The 22,008-nt window shown below is 44.2% G+C and overlaps 1 protein-coding gene across 1 annotated transcript; it reads right to left on the bottom strand.

Moving 5' to 3' along the window:
* Window positions 1-430: 430 nt before the first annotated feature.
* Window positions 431-21,398, bottom strand: LOC123408110. The gene is made up of 5 exons (XM_045101301.1): window positions 21,332-21,398; window positions 16,770-17,292; window positions 3,062-3,177; window positions 1,685-1,792; window positions 431-555 (listed from the first exon to the last, which is right to left on the bottom strand). Exons 1-5 carry the CDS (start codon window positions 21,396-21,398, stop codon window positions 431-433), a joined length of 939 nt encoding a protein of 312 aa, XP_044957236.1.
* Between the last annotated feature and the right edge of the window lie 610 nt (window positions 21,399-22,008).

Consider the following 22,008-nt stretch of genomic DNA (forward strand, 5'->3'; position numbering starts at 1 on the left):
ACTCGATGATCTTTTGAGTATTGATAGATGTCCGTTTGCCGCAAATCTTGTGTCCGTTTCCTTTCGATTTTATTTTCCGATCACGTAGATTATTTCGACATGCATGTGTAGTATGGATATAGGACGCCAGAATGAGACATGTGGATGTTTTTTTTCGGAAAAGCAGGTTCAAACCCCCTGCCTCTGCATCAATCGATGCATACGGCCATTTTTATTAATTATTCAACATAGGTCTAACAAGAACATACATCAAACCATCCGAAGCTACCACTCACACCTAAGAAACTCGATAATGTGGAGTGCTCTCATTCCCCATATCTAAAACCGGTGCCGTCATTGATCCATCCACATATCGTATCGGAACCCACAGCCGGTGCAACAGACATAAAGCGGAAACCACATGCACATGTTTTAGATGCCGCCATCATCATCAGGCCGCTGACCCATCTTCAGGAGAGAGAACAGTATCATCCTTGACAGTCCATCCATCCGCGACGCCACCATGGCTTGTCAGTCCAGACGCGAAGATTCTGGAAGATCTGTCGTGCGTAGCACCTGCCGACCAGGCATGACATAGCGTAGTACCTGTCGACCACGCAAGACTTGACATCTTCACTGAAAGCTCCGTGCAAGATGATCGACGCCACCACGGCGCCAAACAGCGCCACCGCCCTAGGCTCATTCGTCCAGACACGAAGATTCTGGAAGAACTGTCGTGCGTAGCACCTACCAACCAGGCATGACTCCGCGTAGCACCTGTCGGCCAGGCATGACTTAACAGTTCCAACAAATCTTCGAGCCAGACGAAGCCGCTCCATCTCCTGCCTCTGTCATCTAGCCTTGCTCCACAAAGGATGCTCCCAAGAGAGATACGACACCGCAGTACCGCCATCGTCCGATCTGGAAAGTCAGATCTTAGGGTTTCCCCCGAAGCAGTGCCCACCACTACAAGGAATATGCTAATACACGACGCTATTTTTTCGTCGCTACATCGTCACGGTTTTTAATTTACGACGATCTCACGACGAAAAACCAAGCGTCGAAAACGGAGCGTCAGAAATGAAGAGCATCGACGTTTTGATCAAAATCGTCGTAACTTTTACGACGATGCCTCTATCGTCGTAACCTTTACGACGATCCTAAATCGGCGTTGGCAATCAAACCCAGTCCTACGTGGCAGTCCTACGTGGCAAAATTACGACGAAATCAAAACATCATGGTTGAAATCAGCCCAACCCATTTCAATTGATCACATGGGCTGATTTTATTTTTTTGGGCTTTTTCTTATTGGACTTCTTTTGGGACTTTGCCTATTTACAGCCACTTTAGTATGTTTTTTTCGAATTTTTTTTATCATTATAATTTGGGCCCTGGACTTTAAGTTCCAAATACATTTGGTCCAATTTCAGTTTTGGCCTTTTTCATTTTTGAATTCAGCAACTTTTTGTTCCTGAACTTGGTTTCATTTCTATTTGTTGGGCCTTTGCAACCCAATTATTTGTCCAATATTAAATCCAACACTATTTCATATTCAAATCAAGAATACTCCAACTCAAATTAAAATCATCCATCATATAACATCACATAATACATCTCCCAAGTTTACATAACACAATACGTCTCCCAGGTTCACATAATACATCTCCCAGGTTCACATAATACATCTTTCAGGTTTACATAATACATCCAAACTCCAAGTCGTTCTCCTCCTTGGGCTGGATGGCGCCTGCAACAGCCACCTGCTTCTGCATCTCCTCGGCGATCCTCTTCAGGTGCTCCATGTTGTCAGGGCCTGCAACAATTAGACAGATTTTAAAAAGTATCAGAAGGCGATGTCATTGTGATGAATAAGTCCATATGGCAAAAAGGTAGGAACACAGGTCATCACACGATGCCTTGTTCCTGTGCAAAGCCATCGAAAAGAGTACTAACTAAGCACTACACTATCATGGTTGACTTAACAAATGCGTTGAGCGGTCAATAATTCACAGAAATAGAAATACATAACATCATTTCTCATGTAATGCCCAAAGTGGTTTAAACTTGATGGATTGAATAATTGTTCAGTGGACTTTGGCAAAGTGGTTTTGACTGCCCTTTCCTCATCAGTGGTTCATAGGAAACAGGGCATGTGAATAACTTGGTTATTGAAGCATCATTCTGCTCTATTTTGATCTCCTGAAACTGTTCGCATGGTGAGCGTCAGTTTCACACGGTATGAATAAAGTTCAACCTTGGCATAACACAAAACGCTTACACTTAACGCGACTGTAAACTATGCTAGGAGTATTAAACAGGATGCTTCTTGTCCGAAGCATACACCATCAGTTGCTAGTAAGATCATCTGTTCAGAGTTAAATAGTAGGAGTATAAGCTACTAGATTGCAGAGACCACTCATTCTATGCATGTAGGACAATATAAGTACAGATATCAGCAGTCATATAACTTGTTGGTAGCTCAGTCACTGGTAGCCAAATACCAGCGAGCAGTGCAGGCCATGACTCACACATCACCTCCCCAAACTAAAAATACCTGCTAAACTTATGCCCATCTCGGATCAATTGATCACTCTTGGAGCAAATACAAAGCCCGCAGGTTCCTGCCAAAGCCCCGCATAGGCATGACACCAAACATTTGGTGTGCGACAACCATTGCCCTTTTTTTTCAAGCGCACACAACGCGTACCCTGAGATATTTTTTTCGAGCGCACACAACGCATCCCCTGAGATTTTTTTTTTCGATAAAGATTCCCTGAGATGAGAATCAGCTACAGAAAACAGGGGGATGCATTCCAATTCCTGGAAAATAAGTGAATCAGATCGCTCCTAAATTGATGCTAACATCAATTACCCCCCTCCAACAGATCTAACAGGGTTCAAAACTAAAGAAAGTGTATCTATGATCGAGAGATGCGGAGGGGAGCAAGAGGCATACGGTCTTGGGTTTCCCCGGGTGGCGGAGGATTGTAAAGACGAGCTGCTGGCGCGGGAGGACGCAGAAGAGGTGGACGAGGTGCTCAGCCTCATCCTCGACGACAGCGGCGACGCGGGCGCGTCCGACGTCGGGCTCGAAGATGGCGGTCCTGCCAGTCGAAGAGCTGGTCGCTGAAGTCTGCCATTGTCATCATAAGGAATGTCACCGCTACCCGCCTAGAGAGAGCCACATCGTCACCAGTCCTGCAGGGTAGCGATTTACATCAGGTGCACAGTAGAAATGGAGCAATCTTTTCTGAACTTCAAATTCTCATTCAGTTTGGATAAGGTGCTAGTTTGCTTAGCAATTCCCTTTTGCACAGCAGAAGCAACACCGCCTTTTTTGAATCAAAATTCTCTTTTTTCCAGGACTATGAAAATTCTCACTGAGTTTGGATTAAGGTGCAGCTACTAGTTTGCTTAGCAATTTCCCTTTTGCTTCACTCGGGTGCCGAGTTCGGAACCGATTTTTTTAATAGTGAATCATGAATCAATTGATAATTGAAAGTATTTCGACAACATATGTTGCAGCAGAAAAAATTAAATAGACATACTACAAATCTAACTTATCTTGTCAAGATGCCACATAATCTTGCAAAATTGACATAACTAAGTTTTTCTCTCATAGCAACATGAGTGAGGTTAATTTGCCCGACACAAAGTTGCGAGATACAAAAAATTCCTAATCCTGAATCTTGATAAACACTGCATGAACGCCTAATCCTAAAGCTAGCTTGCAACTTGTAATGATCAATGAAGCAAGAGTACTTGATCCTCAAATTTTTAATCTATCATGAGTGAACTCTATACATCTGTCAGTATATGTTTCGAAGAAACGCCTAATCCTAATAGGAAACATACAGTACTTAATTATCATCTTGGTCATAACCATGGATTTCTCGGTGAACTCTATGTGTCTCACTAGTAGAAAACGGGCCTTTGGCCTGGACCCTTTAGTCCCGGCCTGCCTCTGGGCCGGGACTAAAGGCCCGGCCACGTCGCCCCAATTCTCATATCCTCCCTCGAGGCTTTAGTCCCGGCCCGTAAGGAGCCTTTAGTCCCGGTTCGTGTCCCAAGCCGGGACTAAAGGGCTACGCGGTGGGCAGCCCGCATGTGCGCCACCTTTAGTCCCGGTTTGTGTCTCAAACCGGGACTAAAGTCCTCTGCCTATATATAGCACAGCCCCCCCTCTCCCCTCTTCGTTGCATTTTTCTTGGATGGAGGATTGTGGGTGGGTGCTTGCTCTCCACTTTTTTTGATGCACTAGAGGTGTTTGTTGAAATGTGTGTTAGAGCGATGCCGCTTCAGTTCACCGAACACAACTACGATATGAGATGCCCGAGCCACGCTTAAACCTCTTCCTCTTTATTTCTACTTATTCTAAAAGGTTAGCAACTATATTTCCTCGTTTAGACCGTGCGGTACTAATTTCTAGGATCGTGATTGTATTTGATATACTGTCGTATAACGCAGAGATGAGCCATCCATGGATGTACGGTGATCGACGCACAACCGCTTCCAGAGAAGGTGTGCATTCTTTTCGAGATGCAACCGATGCGAACAAGCATGGTGGTGGCTATATGTTTTGTCCATGTGTTGAATGTCGGAATGAGAAGGATTACACTTCCTCAAGAGTCATTCAGAGCCACCTGCTTCGGTCCGGTTTTATGTCGGGCTATAATGTTTGGACCAAGCACGGAGAAAGAGGGGTTATGATGGAAGACGACAAAGAAGAAGAAGAGAATGATGATGACAACTACCAATCTATGTTCCTTGAGTATGCTGATACCGCAATGGAAGACAATGAAGAAGAAGATCAGGATGAAGAACCGGAACCAGATGAGCCCGCTGATGATCTTGGCCGGGTCATTTCTGATGCACGGCGAGGTTGCGACACAGAAAAGGAGAGGTTGCAGTTCGAGCAGATGTTACAGGACCACAACAAATTGTTGTACCCAACTTGTGAAGATGGCCAGAAGAAGCTGGGTAGCACACTGGAATTGCTGAAGTGGAAGGCAGAGACCGGTGTGACTGACTCGTCATTCGAAAAGTTGCTGGTACTGATGAAGAAGATGCTTCCAAGAAAGAACGAATTGCCCGCCAGCACGTACGAAGCAAAGAAGCTTGTCTGCCCTCTAGGATTAGACGTGCAGAAGATACATGCATGCCCTAATGACTGCATCCTCTACCGCGGTGAGAAGTACGAGAATATGGATAAATGCCCGGTATGCACTGCATTGCGGTATAAGATCAGAAAAGATGACCCTGGTGATATTGAGGGCGAGCCACCCAGGAAGAGGGTTCCTGCCAAGGTGATGTGGTATGCTCCTATAATACCACGGTTGAAATGTCTGTTCAGAAATAAAGACCATGCGAAGTTGTTGTGATGGCACATGGAAGATCGTATGAAAGACGATAAGTTGAGGCACACCGCTGATGGTCGGCAGTGGAGAAAAATCGAGAGAGAGTTCCCGAGATTTGCAGCTGACGCAAGGAACTTATGGTTAGGTTTGAGTACAGATGGCATGAATCCTTTTGGGGAGCAGAGTTGCAGTCACAGCACCTGGCCCGTTACTCTATGTATCTACAACCTTCCTCCTTGGTTGTGCGTGAAGCGGAAGTTCATTATGATGCCAGTGCTTATACAAGGTCCAAAGCAAGCCGGCAACGATATTAATGTGTACCTAAGGCCATTAGTTGATGAACTTTTACAGATGTGGGCCGAACCAGGTGTACGTGTGTGGGACGAGCACAAACAAGAGGAATTTGACCTTCGAGCGTTGCTTTTCATAACCATCAATGATTGGCCTGCTCTTAGTAACATTTCAGGTCAGTCAAACAAGGGATACAATGCATGCACGCACTGTTTGGATCAGACAGAAAGTATATATCTCGACAACTGTAGGAAGAATGTGTATCCGTACAATCGTTGTTTTCTTCCGCCCAAGCATCCCTTCAAGAAAAAAGGCAAGCATTTCAATGGCAAGGCAGAACCCCGGGGGAAGCCTGTCATCCGTACTGGTGCTGAAGTATTTGATATGGTCAAAGATTTAAAAGTAATCTTTGGAAAGGGTCCTGGCAGCCAACCTGTTCCTAACGGCCCTGATAAGCGCGTACCCATGTGGAAGAAGAAATCTATATTTTGGGAGCTACCCTACTGGGAAGTCCATGAGGTCCGCTCGGCAATCGACGTGATGCACCTGACGAAGAATCTCTGCGTGAATATTCTAGGCTTCCTGGGCTTGTATGGGAAGTCAAAAGATACACCGGAAGCACGGGAGGACCAGGAACGTCATAAAGGAAGAGATGGCATGCATCGAGGGCAGTTTCAAGGGCGTGCCAGCTACGTTCTTACTAAGGAAGAGAAGGAAATCTTCTTTGAAGTCCTTTTCAGTATCAAGGTCCCGACTGGCTTCTCGTCGAATATAAAGGGAATCGTAAATATGAAAGACAAAAAATTCCAAAACCTAAAGTCTCATGACTGCCACGTGCTTATGACGCAATTGCTTCCGGTTGCATTGAGGGGAATTCTACCGGAAAATGTTCGCCTGGCAATTGTGAAGGTATGTGCATTTCTCAATGCAATTTCTCAGAAGGTAATCGATCGAGAAAGTCTATCAGGGTTACAGATTGATGTGGTCCAATGTCTGGTCAGCTTTGAGTTGTTGTTCCCGCCATCCTTCTTCAATATAATGACACACCTCCTAGTTGACCTAGTCGAAGAGATTAGAATTCTCGGTCCTGTGTTTCTACACAATATGTTCCCCTTCGAGAGGTTCATGGGAGTCTTAAAGAAATATGTTCGTAACCGTGCTAGGCCAGAAGGAAGCATCTCCAAGGGCTATGGAACAGAGGAGGTCATTGAGTTTTGTGTGGACTTTCTTCCTGACCTTAAGCCGATTGGTGTTCCCGAATCTCGGTATGAGGGTAGGCTGACAGGAAAAGGCACACTAGGAAGGAAAGCAAAAGTATGTATGGACGGGCATTCTTTCTCTCAAGCACACTACACAGTTCTACACAATTCCACCGTGGTGGCTCCGTATATCGTGAGACACAAGAATATTCTACGCTCCGAAAACCCGGGGAAGGCTGACTCTTGGATTAAAGGGGAACACGAGAAGACTTTCGGCAGTTGGTTGCAGACACATCTCATGAATGACGACACCGTTGGAGATGAGCTGTACTGTTTGGCCAGGCCACCATCTTCGACTATAAGTACTTTCCAAGGGTATGAGATAAATGGGAATACATTTTACACGGTTGCCCAAGATAAAAAGAGCACCAACCAAAATAGTGGTGTCCGCTTTGATGCAACAGACGAGAATGGGCACTGTTTGGAAACATATTACGGGTACATAGAGGAGATATGGGAACTTGACTATGGACCTACTTTTATGATCCCTTTATTTCGGTGCAAATGGGTGAAGCTGACAGGAGGCGGGTTAGTTGTAGACCAAAAGTACGGCATGACAACAGTGGATCTTAACAATCTTGCATACATGGACGAACCATTTATCCTAGCCAATGATGTCGCTCAGGTTTTCTATGTGAAAGACATGTCTACATTAACGAGAAAAAGAAATCAGCAAAAGAAGATATCATCCGATGAGCCAAAACGCCACATAGTTCTTTCAGGGAAAAGAAACATCGTGGGAGTAGATGACAAGACAGACATGTCAGAAGATTATAATAAGTTTCATGAAATTCCGCCCTTCAAAGTGAAAACTGACCCAAGCATCCTACTGAATGATGAAGATTCTCCATGGCTACGACCCAGAAGAAAACAGAAATAATAGATAGGAATATTGGTGCAATAATGTAATAATGTATTAAACCTTTTATGTAATGCATGTATGGAACGTACTAAATTTCAAACACTTTTCATTTTCATATTATCCATGTAAGAGATGAGTTCTCGTTCGAAACCCTGATACTTCGAGAGAGATTGTCCGTTTTGTACACGAAGTGCATCCAGTTTTTGTCGTAGCCCTCTCAACTTTTTAGCACATGCTATGTGGGTGAAATGATGATAGCATGCCAACTTTCAACATTTTCAGAGTTCATTTGTAGTGCTTTTCAGTTTCAGGGTCAACTAGCTCAATACAAATAAGTAAATCCACGAAATATACCAAATGAAGTCAGAAATTGTTGAAATTTTGTGCTGTGCCTTTGAATGGTCCATTTTGAACACACAAAAAGTATGGAGTTCAAATAAGTTCACAAAAATCAAATCCCTTTGTAAGAGATGAGTTCTCGTTCGAAACCCTGATACTTCGAGAGAGATTGTCCGTTTTGTACACGAAGTGCATCCAGTTTTTGTCGTAGCCCTCTCAACTTTTAACACATGCTATGTGGGTGAAATGATGATAGCATGCCAACTTTCAACATTTTCAGAGTTCATTTGTAGTGCTTTTCAATTTCAAGGTCAACTAGCTCAAAAAAAATAAGTAAATCCACGAAATATACCAAATGAAGTAAAAAAGTATGGAGTTCAAAAAACCACATTATGAAATTAAATATTATCATTGGCGATTCATCTCTATTATGAAATCAAATATATCAAAAAACCATTGCAGAACATATGACCAAATTAATACAAGTTCATCATCACATTAAAGCCAAAGAACAGTAGTGATCAAATGTTATTATTGCAAAAAATAAATACATAAAATTCTCTCATAAAACAACATACAACTATGTAAAACATTTAAATGCAACAACAAACGCGATCAAAATCGCAACTAAGGTAACAATTGACCCAACAGCATAATGATACCAAGCCTCTTTATCAATGACATATTTTCTAATATTCCTAATCTTCAAGCGCATTTCATCCATCTTCAAGCGCATTGCATCCATCTTCAACCGCATCGCATCGATCTTCATCTTGTGATCATCGATGACATCGGCGACATGCCACTCCAGTTCCATATTCTTATCCTCAATTATTTTCAATTTTTTCTTCAATTTTCTTTTTCAACCAAATTTAACTTCTCGATAAGAATTTTTATGTGGGTTGGAATTTCCGGTTCACATACCTCCTAGATTAAAAAAAATATATGTCATAATTGTCATAAACACTAAATAAAACAAATAGTTATAAAAGATAATATATACCACATCCGAATCATAGAGAGGACGAGAGCCGACGGAGGCGGATACCAAAACCATCGCACTATATAATAACAAAACATAATGAAAGTGAGTAATTTATACAAGTATGTATGTAAATCATACAAGTAAGATTTTTTTAATTTTAAAAAGAAGATAAGAACAAGAGGCTCACCACGGTGGTGCTCGCAGTTGGTGCATGCCAAACCTAGACAAATATTAAGGAAAATGGAGCTTGGAGGTCGAGCTTGGAGAGGAGAAAGCTTAAGTAGAGTGGCTCGGGCATTTCATCGAACACGTCATGTGCATGAAATAGAGTGGCAAGAGCATGGCATGGTCACACTTCAACAACCAAAAAACAGGGGATATGGTGGGCAGGGGCGAGGGTTTATATAGGCAAAACTTGAGTCCCGGTTCTTTCCATGCCCCGGGACTAAAGGCCCCTACTTCCCGCCTTCTGGTCAGCCGAAAAAGGGCCTTTAGTCCCGGATCGTGGCTCCACCCGGGACTAAAGGGGTGTCTTTAGTCCCGGTTCGAGCCACGCCCCGGGACTAAAGGCCCCTGCTTCCCGCCTTCTGGTCAGCCGAAAAAGGGCCTTTAGTCCCGGTTCGTGGCTCCACCCGGGACTAAAGGGTCTTTAGTCCCGGATCGAGCCACGAACCGGGACTAAAGATCCACCTGTATAAGCGGGAGTTAGAAAATTTCGAACCCAAACCGTCCATTTCTCTTCTTCTTCCTCTCGTTCTCCTGCCCGGCGCGGCAAGTGACGAACTCGACGACGCCGTCAGGCTGCCCGCCGTCCTGCTCGCCGCCGCCTGCCGTCGTCGTCGTCCTGCTCGCCGCCGCCGTCCTGCTCGCCGCGCGCAGCCCTCCTCGCCGCGCGCCGCCCCGTCCTCCTCGCCGCGCGCCGTCGACACCTCCGGCCGGTAAGCCCCACGCCCCCTCCTCCCCAACACTCCGGCCGGCACAAGCAAAGAAGAAAAAGGAGAAGAAAGGAAGAAAAAGGAGAAGAAAGGAAAAAAAAGAGAAGAAAAGAAGAAAAAGGAGAAGAAAGGAAGAAAAAGGAGAAGAAAAGGAGAAAAAGGAGAAGAAAGGAAGAAAAAGGAGAAGAAAAGAAGAAAAATGAGAAGAAAGGAAGAAAAAGGAGAAGAAAGGAAGAAAAATAGAAGAAAGGAAGAAAAAGGAGAAGAAAGGAAAAAAAGGAGAAGAAAGGAAGAAAAAGGAGAAGAAAGGAAGAAAAAGGAGAATAAGAAGAGGAGGAGAAGAAAAGAAGAAAACGGAGAATAAGAAGAGGAGGAGAGGAGAAGAAGAGGAAAAATATAAGAAGAGGAGAGGAGAAGTAGTAGAAGAAGAGGAGAAGTAGAAGTAGAAGAAGAAGTAGAAGAAGAGGACGGCGGCAAGCGACGAACTCGATGACGCCGTCAGGCTGCCCGCCGTCCTGCTCGCCATCGCCTGCCGTCCTCCTCGCCGTCGCCGTCGTCCTGCTCGCCGCCGCCGTCCTCCTCGCCGCGCACCGCCCTCCTCGCCGCGCACCGTCGACACCTCCGGCCGGTAAGCCCCACGCCCCCTCCTCCCCAACACTCCGGCCAGCACAAGCAAAGAAGAGAAAGGAGAAGAAAGGAAGAAAAAGGAGAAGAAAGGAAGAAAAAAAGAGAAGAAAAGAAGAAAAAGGAGAAGAAAAGAAGAAAAAGGAGAAGAAATGAAGAAAAAGGAGAAGAAAAGAAGAAAAAGGAGAAGAAAGGAAGAAAAAGGAGAAGAAATGAAGAAAAATAGAAGAAAGGAAGAAAAAGGAGAAGAAAGGAAAAAAGGAGAAGAAAAAGGAGAAGAAAGGAAGAAAAAGGAGAAGAAAAGAAGAAAAAGGGAAGAAAGGAAGAAAAAGGAGAAGAAAGGAAGAAAAAGGAGAATAAGAAGAGGAGGAGAAGAAAAGAAGAAAAAGGAGAATAAGAAGAGGAGGAGAGGAGAAGAAGAGGAAAAATAGAAGAAGATGAGAGGAGAAGTAGTAGAAGAAGAGGAGAAGTAGAAGTAGAAGAAGAAGTATAAGAAGAGGAGAAATAGAAGAAGAGGAAAAATTAGTTTAGGGTTACAAGAAGAAGAAATATTTTTTTTGTCATTTAATTTTGCTATTGTATAGTGTATATGCTTAAGTGTTAATAGTGTTTCTTAGATTATTGCTGAATTTTGCTATTGTATATGCTTAAGTGTTAATAGTTTAATTTTTCTATTGTATATGCTTAAGTGTTAATAGTTTATTTTTAGCAAGAAAATTAATAGAACTAGTTTAATTTTGCTATTGTATATGCTTAATTGTCCGGGACTGGGCTCCGCCCAGCTGGTATTTTAGAGTTTAGGTTCTAGCCAAGACCCGGGACTAAAGGTCCTCCTATATAAAACGAGCCTTCGAAGTTTCCAACCCCTCTTATATAGTTTGTTAGTATATTAGTTAATCAAATGTCCGTTTTTTGCAGAACTATGGATCCACATATCAAGAACCTCGAAGAGGAAGAACTTCTCGAAGATATAATCGAAGACGGCCCCGACGTTGAACCAGCCGAATCTCCGACGTCATATCTAAACGACTCCGGATATGGAATGGAGGTCGAGCGACACGAAGATGAAGCCGATGAGGCAGGAGATAGGTCCAATGACGGAGAAGGTGATAGCTCCACTGATGGAGAAGCCGGTGGAGAAGCCGGTGAAGAAATAATAAAATCCGGAGAGGTATACATATGAAGTTCGACAATCACTTGTAATATGTGAAAAATATTGGAGATAGCTCTATATTGTATACATATACATTCATTTTACGAATGTTTCTCCCTCTTAGGCCTCCACATCGAGCAAATCTACGAAACGAGGCCCGACTAGAAAGTTGGATGCACGGACGCATTACACCTTTGAGGTGATAATGCCTACGGGCGAACCCAAGCTTCCTAAGAATGCTGCTGACACATTCAAGAAGCAATGCGGAGTTCTCGTTAGGGATCACATCCCGATCAGCGTTCGGGAGTGGAACAAGCGCAAAGGGGCAGCCGATAGTGACTATGTCGCCGAAAGGTACAAAGATAATCTTTGGAATGATCTCATGTCACATTTCAACCTGCCAGAATGTGAGAATGAAGACGCCGCAGACAAACTGAGGGCCAAAGTCAAGCAGTGGACTCTAAAGAAGATGGCCGAATTGTTCCGTAGGTGGAAGAAGAAGCTATGGAAAAACTATCTGAAGACAAAGAAAGTGCCGGTATTCGAGGGGTATCTAGCCAAGCAGGCGAATCACTCGAAGGAATTTCAAGAGTACAAGGAGTCAGAAGATGCCCAGGCATTATCAGAAAAGAACAAGATAAATGCCGACAAGAAGAAATATCACCACAAGCTGGGGCCAGGGGGCTATGAGACTGCCATCCCAAAGTGGGAAAAGAAAGAGCAAGATTTGATAGATAAAGGCATCGTACCAGAACCACTCCGTGATGAGTGGGAATTGAGAGCAAGAAATTGGTTCCTTGCGCATGGTGGGTCGTACGACGAAAAAACAGGGGACCTCATCTGCAATGACAATCTTAGGATACCCAGGGAGAATTGGAAAAGGATAGTGAAAGAAATTAAGGAGGGACAAAGAAAGTTCACTGCAGATAGACATAAAGATTTGCTCACACTGGTCCTCGGTAATGACGAACATGGAGGACGAACGCGAGGCTTCGGTCCATCTTACCCGTGGTGGCTTGGGTTTGCCAGAGACCAAGACACTTACAGAAGCCGAGAGAGAGCAAAGAAGCGGCAGCAAGATGAGGAGAATGACAAGTTCAACCAGTTGCTTGCCAGGATTAACGAGCAACAGAATTAGATTGATGAGCTTAGAGGAGTACCGCGCCAGGAAGATCCTGCACTTGATATTATCGGCACCCCATCTAAGCGGAAAAGCAGCGTGGCTGAATCTTAGGCCCCGCTCGCCGATGAACGAAGAATGACAGAGGGCAGTCCCGGCTACCCTGTGGATGGAATCAAGGATTCAACATCATGTGAACTTCATCAGAAATTCAAGAACATATCCATGAAGGTGGCCGTCGGACAAGCTTTACCTTCTGGCCCTAATGCACGCTGGCATGGCCGTGAGATTCCAGTTGGCTTTGCTAAAGTCGGGGTGGATGAAATCATGACGGGGTTTAATGATATGGAGCTCGACATAGCTGGACCCGAAGATGAGAGGACACTCGGAGAAGTACTGGGTGGAGTCATCCTATGGGACAAGAACTACATCAAGCTTCCAGGCTCAGCCCCAAGGACAACACCGTCTCCGAGTCATCGCACGTCACCTACACCTCCATTACCTCCAAGCCCTCCACATGACGTCGGCCAGCACAACACGAGTCCATCTCGATCATCGCCGCCGGACTTGGGTCGTCCGTCTCCGCCGCTGCCCGCTCCGGACACAATCCCTGAGCCTGCCACGGATATAAAGCGGGAGCGTGCCACCAAGAACGCTCCGCCGCTGCCCGCTCCGGATACAAACCCTGAGCCTGCCACGGATACAAAGCGGGAGCGTGCCACCAAGAACGCTCCGCCGCCGCCCGCTCCGGATACAAACCCTGAGCCTGCCACGGATACAAAGCGGGAGCGTGCCACCAAGAACGCTCCGCCGCCGCCCGCTCCGGATACAAACCCTGAGCCTGCCACGGATACAAAGCGGGAGCGTGCCACCAAGAACGCTCCGCCGCCGCCCGCTCCGATACAAAGCCTGAGCCTGCCACGGATACAAAGCAGGAGCATGCCACCAAGAACGCAACGCCGCCGCCCGCTCCGAATACAAAGCCTGAGCCTGCCACGGATACAAAGCGGGAGCGTGCCACCAAGAACGCTCCGCCGCCGTCCGCTCCGGATACAAAGCCTGAGCCTGCCACGGATACAAAGCGGGAGCGTGCCACCAAGAACGCAACGCCGCCGCCCGATCCGGATACAAAGCCTGAGCCTGCCACGGATACAAAGCGGGAGCGTGCCACCAAGAACGCTCCGCCGACGATTCCTAAGCCACAGAGCACCTGAAAGCACAAACGGTCGCCCCTCCCAAAGGTACGTCATGCTAATCTTCCTATCGGACCTTATGATCGTACCCCCAAGGAAAACGCCAGGATAGCAAAGGAACATCATGATGCGCAGATGAAAAAGAAGGAACCCGAGCCCCGCCCGGAATACACCTAGAAGCAAATAGCATTTGCAAAATACTTCACGACCCTTCCATCACAGTATGACTTATACCATAAGCCTGATGACTATACACGCACATTGCAGAAGGAAGTGAAAAAGAGAAGATCTCGATCACCGCCGCCGGACTTGGGTCGTCTGTCTCCGCCGCCGCCCGCTCCGGATACTAAGCGGGAGCGTGCCACCAAGAACGCTCCGCCGACGATTCCTAAGCCACAGAGCACCCCAAAGCGCAAACGGTCGCCCCTCCCAAAGGTACGTCTGCTAATCTTCCTATCAGACCTTATGACTTACACCATAAGCCTGATGACTATACACGCACATTGCAGAAGGAAGTGAAAAAGAGCAGTTCAACTACAAGCAAGAAAAATCAGACGTTCCTCAGCTTGAACAACAGGCCAAACAGTCGACCCCACCCCTCAAGGTGTTAACCGAGAATGTTCCCCCTCCGGTGCAGGGCCTAGCTTTAGAAACAACAAAGGAGTTGGCGGCTCAATGTGGTATCTCGCTTGAAGAATTGCTGTCTTCCCAAGACGACAAGATACCCAAGGCTGTGGTAGCCCCTAAGCCAAAGTTTGTCATGGGTGAGCCTTTGGTCAACAAAGATGATCTTCCAACAAATATGCGTTACTTGCATACATGGTACTTAAGTGAATCAAAGAAGGGGAGAACGATGATCGTGCTGAGTGTGCCACGGGAGTACTACGGCCGCCCTGAAGAAATCCATATCGACTTTGATGAACTCTTCCAGATGTACAATGCCGACGCCCTCGACAAATCGCTTATGAGTTGCTATTGTGCGTAAGTTTTTCAATTCGCTGTCTACATATAACTTGTTTAGTTATTCCAATTCATTGTCTATATATAACTCCTACTCTATTATGCAGAATGAAGATTCTGGATTGTAAAAGTAAGAGCATCATAAATATTGGGTTTATTGACCCAGATAAAATACATATAACGACGCTAACTAATTAACCCAAGGAGACGGAGGAAAACCTTCTAAGGTTTCTAACAGATCAAAATTTCTGTGACCACATACTGTTTCCATACAACTTCAAGTAAGGGTTTCCATACAACTTCAAGTAAGGGTCTTTACTCTGTTGTGTCCATTCACTTATAAGTGTAATTGATAAGTTACTGACATATATGTATATATATATATATATATATATACATACATGTGCAGCTTCCATTGGATTCTGTTGGACATTCAAATTGATAAGGGAAGAATTGATGCCTTCGACCCATTATCGAGACCCTTGGAACAGTTCTAAAGCCTGCAGGACATGCTCCAAGGGTAATTTTAATCATTCTTGCGCTCTATCGGTCTCTTTCGATGATTTTCTGATATATCAATTAATGAAAAACTTAGCAAATCATTATCCTTGTCGGGCAGGGTTTGGAAGCGGTTCAAGTGCGTGACTCCCGGTAACTTTCCTGAGAAGCTGACCTTTAGAGCGGCTCAGGTAAGTAGTAGTATGATATACTTCTATTAATTTTCAATACATTTATGATGCTAGATTAATATTTTGATTATATATATTCTATTCTCGTAAAGTGCGACCAGCAGCCACGGGGAACGCATCTATGCGGATACTATGTTTGCGAGACCATTCGCACGTTTACCTCTGACCTCAAGGATCACAGATTCGACGTAAGTAATGAACATTCACACCTCTATTTTTACCCGTCATTCTTTGTTATCATGATTGATATTCATATTCATCTCCTCTTCTTATATAGCACACGGCCATGAGGACGAAGGTCCTACCAGAGCAACGCGCGATTGCTGTTGCACAGGAGCTTGCGGGATTTCTGAGGACGGAAGCTATAGATGACAAAGGACGATTTAGTGTAGCTAAGGGCCATTACTGATGTTCGTCCATGTAATCGAATAGACGGGCTCTAGTCCCGATAATTCAGATCTGCATATAATTGTATATATATGCTCGCTTGTAAGATAAGTTAATCTTATATATATGTGCATCTTTCTTTCTATTTAAATTATATGAAAACTAATTCCCGAAAACCAAACGAGGCATCACGTTAATCTCCCGAACACCTAAACCCTAAAACCGTAAAACCCAAAAATAATTTCATTCAAAAAAAACCCAAAAACCAGCAAAATCTAAAAATCTTTAGTCCCGGCCCGTGTAACGAACCGGGACTAAAGGTCCTGCCCGTGGGGCGCTACGAGGCGCCCACGTGGAGCATCTTTAGTCCCGGCTTGTAACAGGGCCGGGTCTAAAGGTTAGGCCTTTAGTCCCGCCCCTTTAGTCCCGGTTGGTGAACCGGGACTAAAGCCCCTTATGGGCCGGGGCTATAGGCCCTGTCCCCACTAGTGTCTGTCAGTACCGTAGTACTCCGTATATATTTCTGACAAAGACTACACACAACAATGTATAATTCAGTTATCTGAACATGTACTGATTTCATTCAGGCAAGCAACCACAGAAAAGTTCCTCATGAGGAAACAATCAAACTCGCACCTGATGTGCTTGACTGTGATTCCGTCGGCGGGGAGGAGGCGCTGGATCTTGCGTTGCCAGGGCTCGTCCTCGTCGAACACCCCACGACGCGCGTCCAATACGGACTCCTCGGACCGGGCCAGGTCGGCGGCGAGGTCGCCGTCGTCGTAGTGGAAGAGTAGGTCGTCATGGACGAGCTGTTGCCGCGGGACGACGCAGAAGAGGTGGACAAGCCGCTCGGCCTCGTCCCCGACGACGGCGGCAACGCGGGCGCGACAGACATCGGGCTCGAAGATGGCGAGGTTGACGTAGGACATGGAGTATGCTGAGTGGTAGAGGCCGCAGCGGGCCACGGCGTCGGGCGCGGCCCAGAGGCGCAGGATCCGGTTGACCTCGAGCAGGTGGGCGAGGAAGGTGACGTGCTTGTGCCAGCACTCGCCGGCGCCGGCGGCGCGCAACACGTTGGTGAGGGCGGGCAGGGTCGGGTCGCCGCACTGGTCCTCCTCGGCCCGCACGTACTCCTCGCCGCACTGGTCCTCCTCGGCTGCAGATCGGGGGAGAGGGAGGGGTTGGGGTCGGGGCCGCGGGGCTGCGAGTCGGATTGAGCTAGGGTTTGGATCTAGATGGGGAGCGGGGACAGCGGCTTCTGGATGGGGAGCAGGGACAGCGGAGGGATGGTGTAGACCGGCGGCAAGCGGAGGGATGTGTGTGTGGTGGATCTGGATCGGGGAGCGGTGGTGGGAGGGTGCAGAGGGAGGTGGGTGTCAGATCTGGATCGGGGGGCGATGGTGTGAGGCGGCTGCAAGGCTAGGGTTTGAACGTGAGAGAGAGGGAGGTGTTTTCTGCGCGAGAGAGAGGGCTAGGATTGACGGAGGGACGGATATATGGATGGATGGACGGACGGATGCTTGCCATGTCATTGATCCATGTCACAACTGATATCACCAATCAGAGTTCATCTAGTAAAATTTTGTTTTTTGTTTTTCTTTTATAGTTTTTACCCTCTTATTCAGGGTAACATTTAACCTCTTATAGTTTGTTGAACTGAAACAATGTTTTGCACATGTGTGTATCTAGGGATGACCAACAATGTTGATTTGGGGTGGCATTTTCTTTCCGTAAAAAAAAACCATTTTCTATTTTTCGAGTGACCAAAATGAGTTTTTTTATTAATGACATGCCATATATTTGTTGTAAAATTGGACCAAACCAATTTTTTAAAATACTAGGCCACATTTAATGTACAATTCACTAAATGGTTGGGTGTCAAAAGCTTTTATCCACCTCTCGTGAAAAAGACAATTTTTCATCGATTCAGCTGGAAGCGGGTCAAATTTGAACTGTAGCTTCATTATATATTTATTTTTATTTTTTCCAAAAATCATTTATAGGTACAAAAGTATCTATTTAATCAGAGAAACACCAAAAGATTTCCAAGATTCAACCACTAGGTAAGAACGGTCATACCGGTCGTTTTGACCGCATTTTAAAATGGCCATGCAAAATTTAAAAAAAATCAAAAAAATGGAAAACCTTTGCATTGTGTCATTATATGTGACAAAGATACCAGGAAAATAATAACCCTGTAATACAACAATTATTTTAAAAAAGTGTTCTCAAAAATGTGCTATCATGTGTGAAGATTCATGGTTTTCAAGCCAAATAATCAATCTTATGGCCACATTCATGGCATAGTTTGTTGAAACGATGTAATATTGTGCATAAGGGTGCATATTGTAATGACAAACAATGCTGATTAAGGAAGTCTTCATTTTCCTTGTATGTAAAAATATTTTTCCATTTTTCAAGTGCCCAAAATGAGTTTTTTTGTGAAGAACCTAACATATATTTGTTTCAAAATTGTATCAAATCATTTTTTCTAAATACTAGGCTATATTTAATTTGCAATTGACAAAATGGTTGGATGTTAAAAGCTTTTATCCACCTCTAGTGAAAAAGACAAATTAATGCCGAATCAGAAGGAAGCGGGTCAAATTTGAACTAGAGGTGCCTCATAGTTTTCTCATGATTTTTTACAAAAAACATTTTTAGATAAATAAGTATCTATTTAATCATAGATCCAACAAAAATTTGGCAAGATTCAACCCCTAGCTATGAACGGTCATGCCCGTCATTTCGACAACATTTTGAAATGGCAATGAAAATTCAAACAAAAAATCAAAAAAATGGAAAACCTCCGCGTTGTGTCATAATATGTGACAAGTTACCAGGAAAAATAATAAACTTTTAATACGGTGATTATTTTGAAAAGGTGTTCTTTGAAATGGGCTATCATGTGTGAAGATTCATGACTTTCAAGCCAAATGATCAATCTTATAGCCACATTCATGACATAGTTTGTTCAAATGATATAATATTATGCACAGGAGTGCATATTAGAATGGCAAACAATGTTGATTAAGAAAGTTTTCATTTTCCTTCTATGTAAAAATTATTTTCCATTTTTCAAGTGCTCAAAATGATTTTTTTTGTGAAGGACCTACCATATATTTGTTTCAAAATTGGACCATATCATTTTTATAAAATACTAGGACATATTTAATGAACAATTGACAAAATGGTTGGGTGTTAACTGCTTTTATCCACCTCTCATGAAAATGACAAATTTATGTCGATTCAGTTGGAAGCGGGTCAAATTTGAACTGCAGGTGCATTATAATTTGCTATTTGTTTTTCCCAAAAATCATTTATAGGTACATAAGTATCTATTTAATTATAATTACATGGTGTGGTGACTTGACGCCGAGGTTTGGATGGTGGTCGAGGGCCCCAACTGCAGAGCGCGTGAACTTGGATGCGAGCCGCATGGTCACCGGCTGACCGTTGCGTTGCCACGCATTCTGGGTGGAATAGGCATGTCAGGTGGGTTGGACACTCCCTCGGTAGGTGTCCGGAAGAAGAATACAATAGAAGAATCTCACGAGGAGACCGAACTAAGCTCAAACATGAATTAGCAGCCAAGTGTTTGATTAGCGGTGCGGGTAATGAACATAGACAATGGGCCTAAATTTTGGCTGAGGGTGATTATGTACTAAGGAGACTCTCGTGGCAAATTTTTAGCTCAAATGAATGAACATAGGTGGCACTTGCTTTGCAAAGTACCACACTATGCAGAAATATGTATGTCGAAGCTGGGATCAAATGAATGAATGCATTGAGTTGAAATTTGGTGTATGATGATAATTTGGGCACATTAAGGCATTGTAAAAATTTCATAAAATTTGGATAAACAAAAATTGTACTTCCTTCACAATGCTCTCTACTAAACAGAATATTGGAAAAAATATTGAGGGAATCTGGCTAAATTAAATGAGCTAAAATTTGGTGGAGTGAGGTTACATGGTCAGTTTCATCCCGTGGTAAATTTTCATCAACTATAAAGCAATATAAAATGTAGTTGCTTCACAAAATAAAAATATTAGCAGAAACAAAGATTGGATGATGAGCTCACATGGATTGTCAGATGGGGCTAAACTTTTGTGGAGAGCTATGTTTTGGACACATAGAAGATGTGGCAAAAATTCAACTCATCAGGATATTCCTATCTAGTACTTCCTTCACAAAGTTGTTAGCTGAACACAAGCTTTGGAAATTTGCTGAGAAAGATTTACTACGCAAATTGTTACGAAAGTTTTCATGAGGCAATGATTTGGATAGGAAATAGTGCTAAAAAATATGAGGGTAATCAAAAAAATAGAAATAACACTTCCTTCACAAAGTGCTATTCTGAACAGAATAGGAAAATGAATATTGCTGAATTATTTTCAAACTATGGAAGAAAGGGTTTTAACATATTTGAGGAATATATGATCCAAAGTATTTATGATAATTTTTTGAGAATTCTTGGAATGACATAATAGTAGGTTGCTTCACAAACTAGGCGGGTTTGGCGCGTGACATAGAATAGACCCACGAGTGACATGTCAACATAGTTAGAACATGTTACGACATTTTTATAATCGTCGTAAAAGTTATGACGATCTCATATTATGCAGTTACGACGTTTTTGACTCACATCGTCGTAATTTATATGTAGATTTGATCCCCTCAAACGGTTTACGACAATCTCGGATGAAATCGTCACAGATTTATGACGAATTCATCAACGACGTCTTAAAAAACATCATGTATGAGCATATTTCTTGTAGTGTGCCGCGCCGCCGCACCGTGCGCTAGTGCGGTGCCTCCTCACGAACGTCCGTCCCGCCCCAACCATGTCGCGTGAAGGGGAGAGGATCTCCACCGCCGCCCCTGCCGGCCAGGCTTCGTCCGGCGACGCTGCTGGCGGGGGCGAGGATGAAGGACGAGCGAGGGAGGACCGGCAGCGGCGGCTAGGGTTACCCCCTGGTCGTTCATGGGGGCGACGGGAGGGGGTTACGGGGGGCGACGGGGATCTGTTCGCGAAGTTGTTGCTCCGGACATGAGACACGTGGATGTGGAGTGGGAAATTTAAGGCATGATCGGTCAGTGTCTACGAACACGCCCGGACGCGTTCACGGACGTTTGAGGGATCAAATTTGCAAGGTCCGGCTATAGATGCTCTTACACGAGCGAGTAGTTACCGATTGGCAATCCACCGTCCATCAATTTCACTAATATCTGTGCCACGATATAAAGTTGTAAATCCATTATCTCTCCTATACCCAATAAATACAGACAAGACTGGCATGCGCTCACACATTTGTATCAAAATACATGCATGTCATGCAGCTTTGTACGAGAGAGAAAGTTGGGATGGAGACCGATTCATGCATGATTCTCTCTCCCCACATAAATGACATTGACGTTCCGAACAAGATCATGTTGAATGATAGGGCATTTTGAATGATTGTCCTATTTTAGACCAATGCCCATTTTTGAAACCTTTTATATATTTCAAATCATGTTGACAAGACGTTCCGAACAAGATCAATACTGGTTCCATTTGAATTACTTTTTATTTTATATATTTCAATTGTCTTTTGAATCACTTTCATAAAACTAAAGATAGTTTTGTTATTTCATACAAGTGTTATTGAATGTTGTGTTAATTTCAAAAATGTATTTCATCATTTACAAAAAACTAATTTCAGTCATTTTAAACATTAATTTCACTGTTTTTAAAAGACACATTTCACTGATTCGAGAAAATAATATTCCACTCATCTCCAAAATATGGATCTAGGGCCATCAAAAATGATGGATTTAACTCATCCCAAAATGTATTTTTCACATTTCAACAAATTGATTTCACTCAGTT

The sequence above is a fragment of the Hordeum vulgare genome, chromosome 7H, assembly GCF_904849725.1.
Source record: "Hordeum vulgare subsp. vulgare chromosome 7H, MorexV3_pseudomolecules_assembly, whole genome shotgun sequence".
Classification (NCBI taxonomy): Eukaryota; Viridiplantae; Streptophyta; class Magnoliopsida; order Poales; family Poaceae; genus Hordeum; species Hordeum vulgare.

Bases quoted from the DNA above. Each gene is read 5' to 3' on its own strand.
- LOC123408110 (XM_045101301.1), bottom strand. From the start codon at position 21,398: ATGGATTTACAACTTTATATCGTGGCACAGATATTAGTGAAATTGATG. The intron at 17,293-21,331 runs GTAACTACTCGC...CCCGATCTGCAG, and splicing joins GGACGGTGGATTGCCAATCG to CCGAGGAGGACCAGTGCGGC. The intron at 556-1,684 runs GTATTATGTAAA...CCTGGTCGGCAG, and splicing joins GAACGACTTGGAGTTTGGAT to GTGCTACGCACGACAGATCT.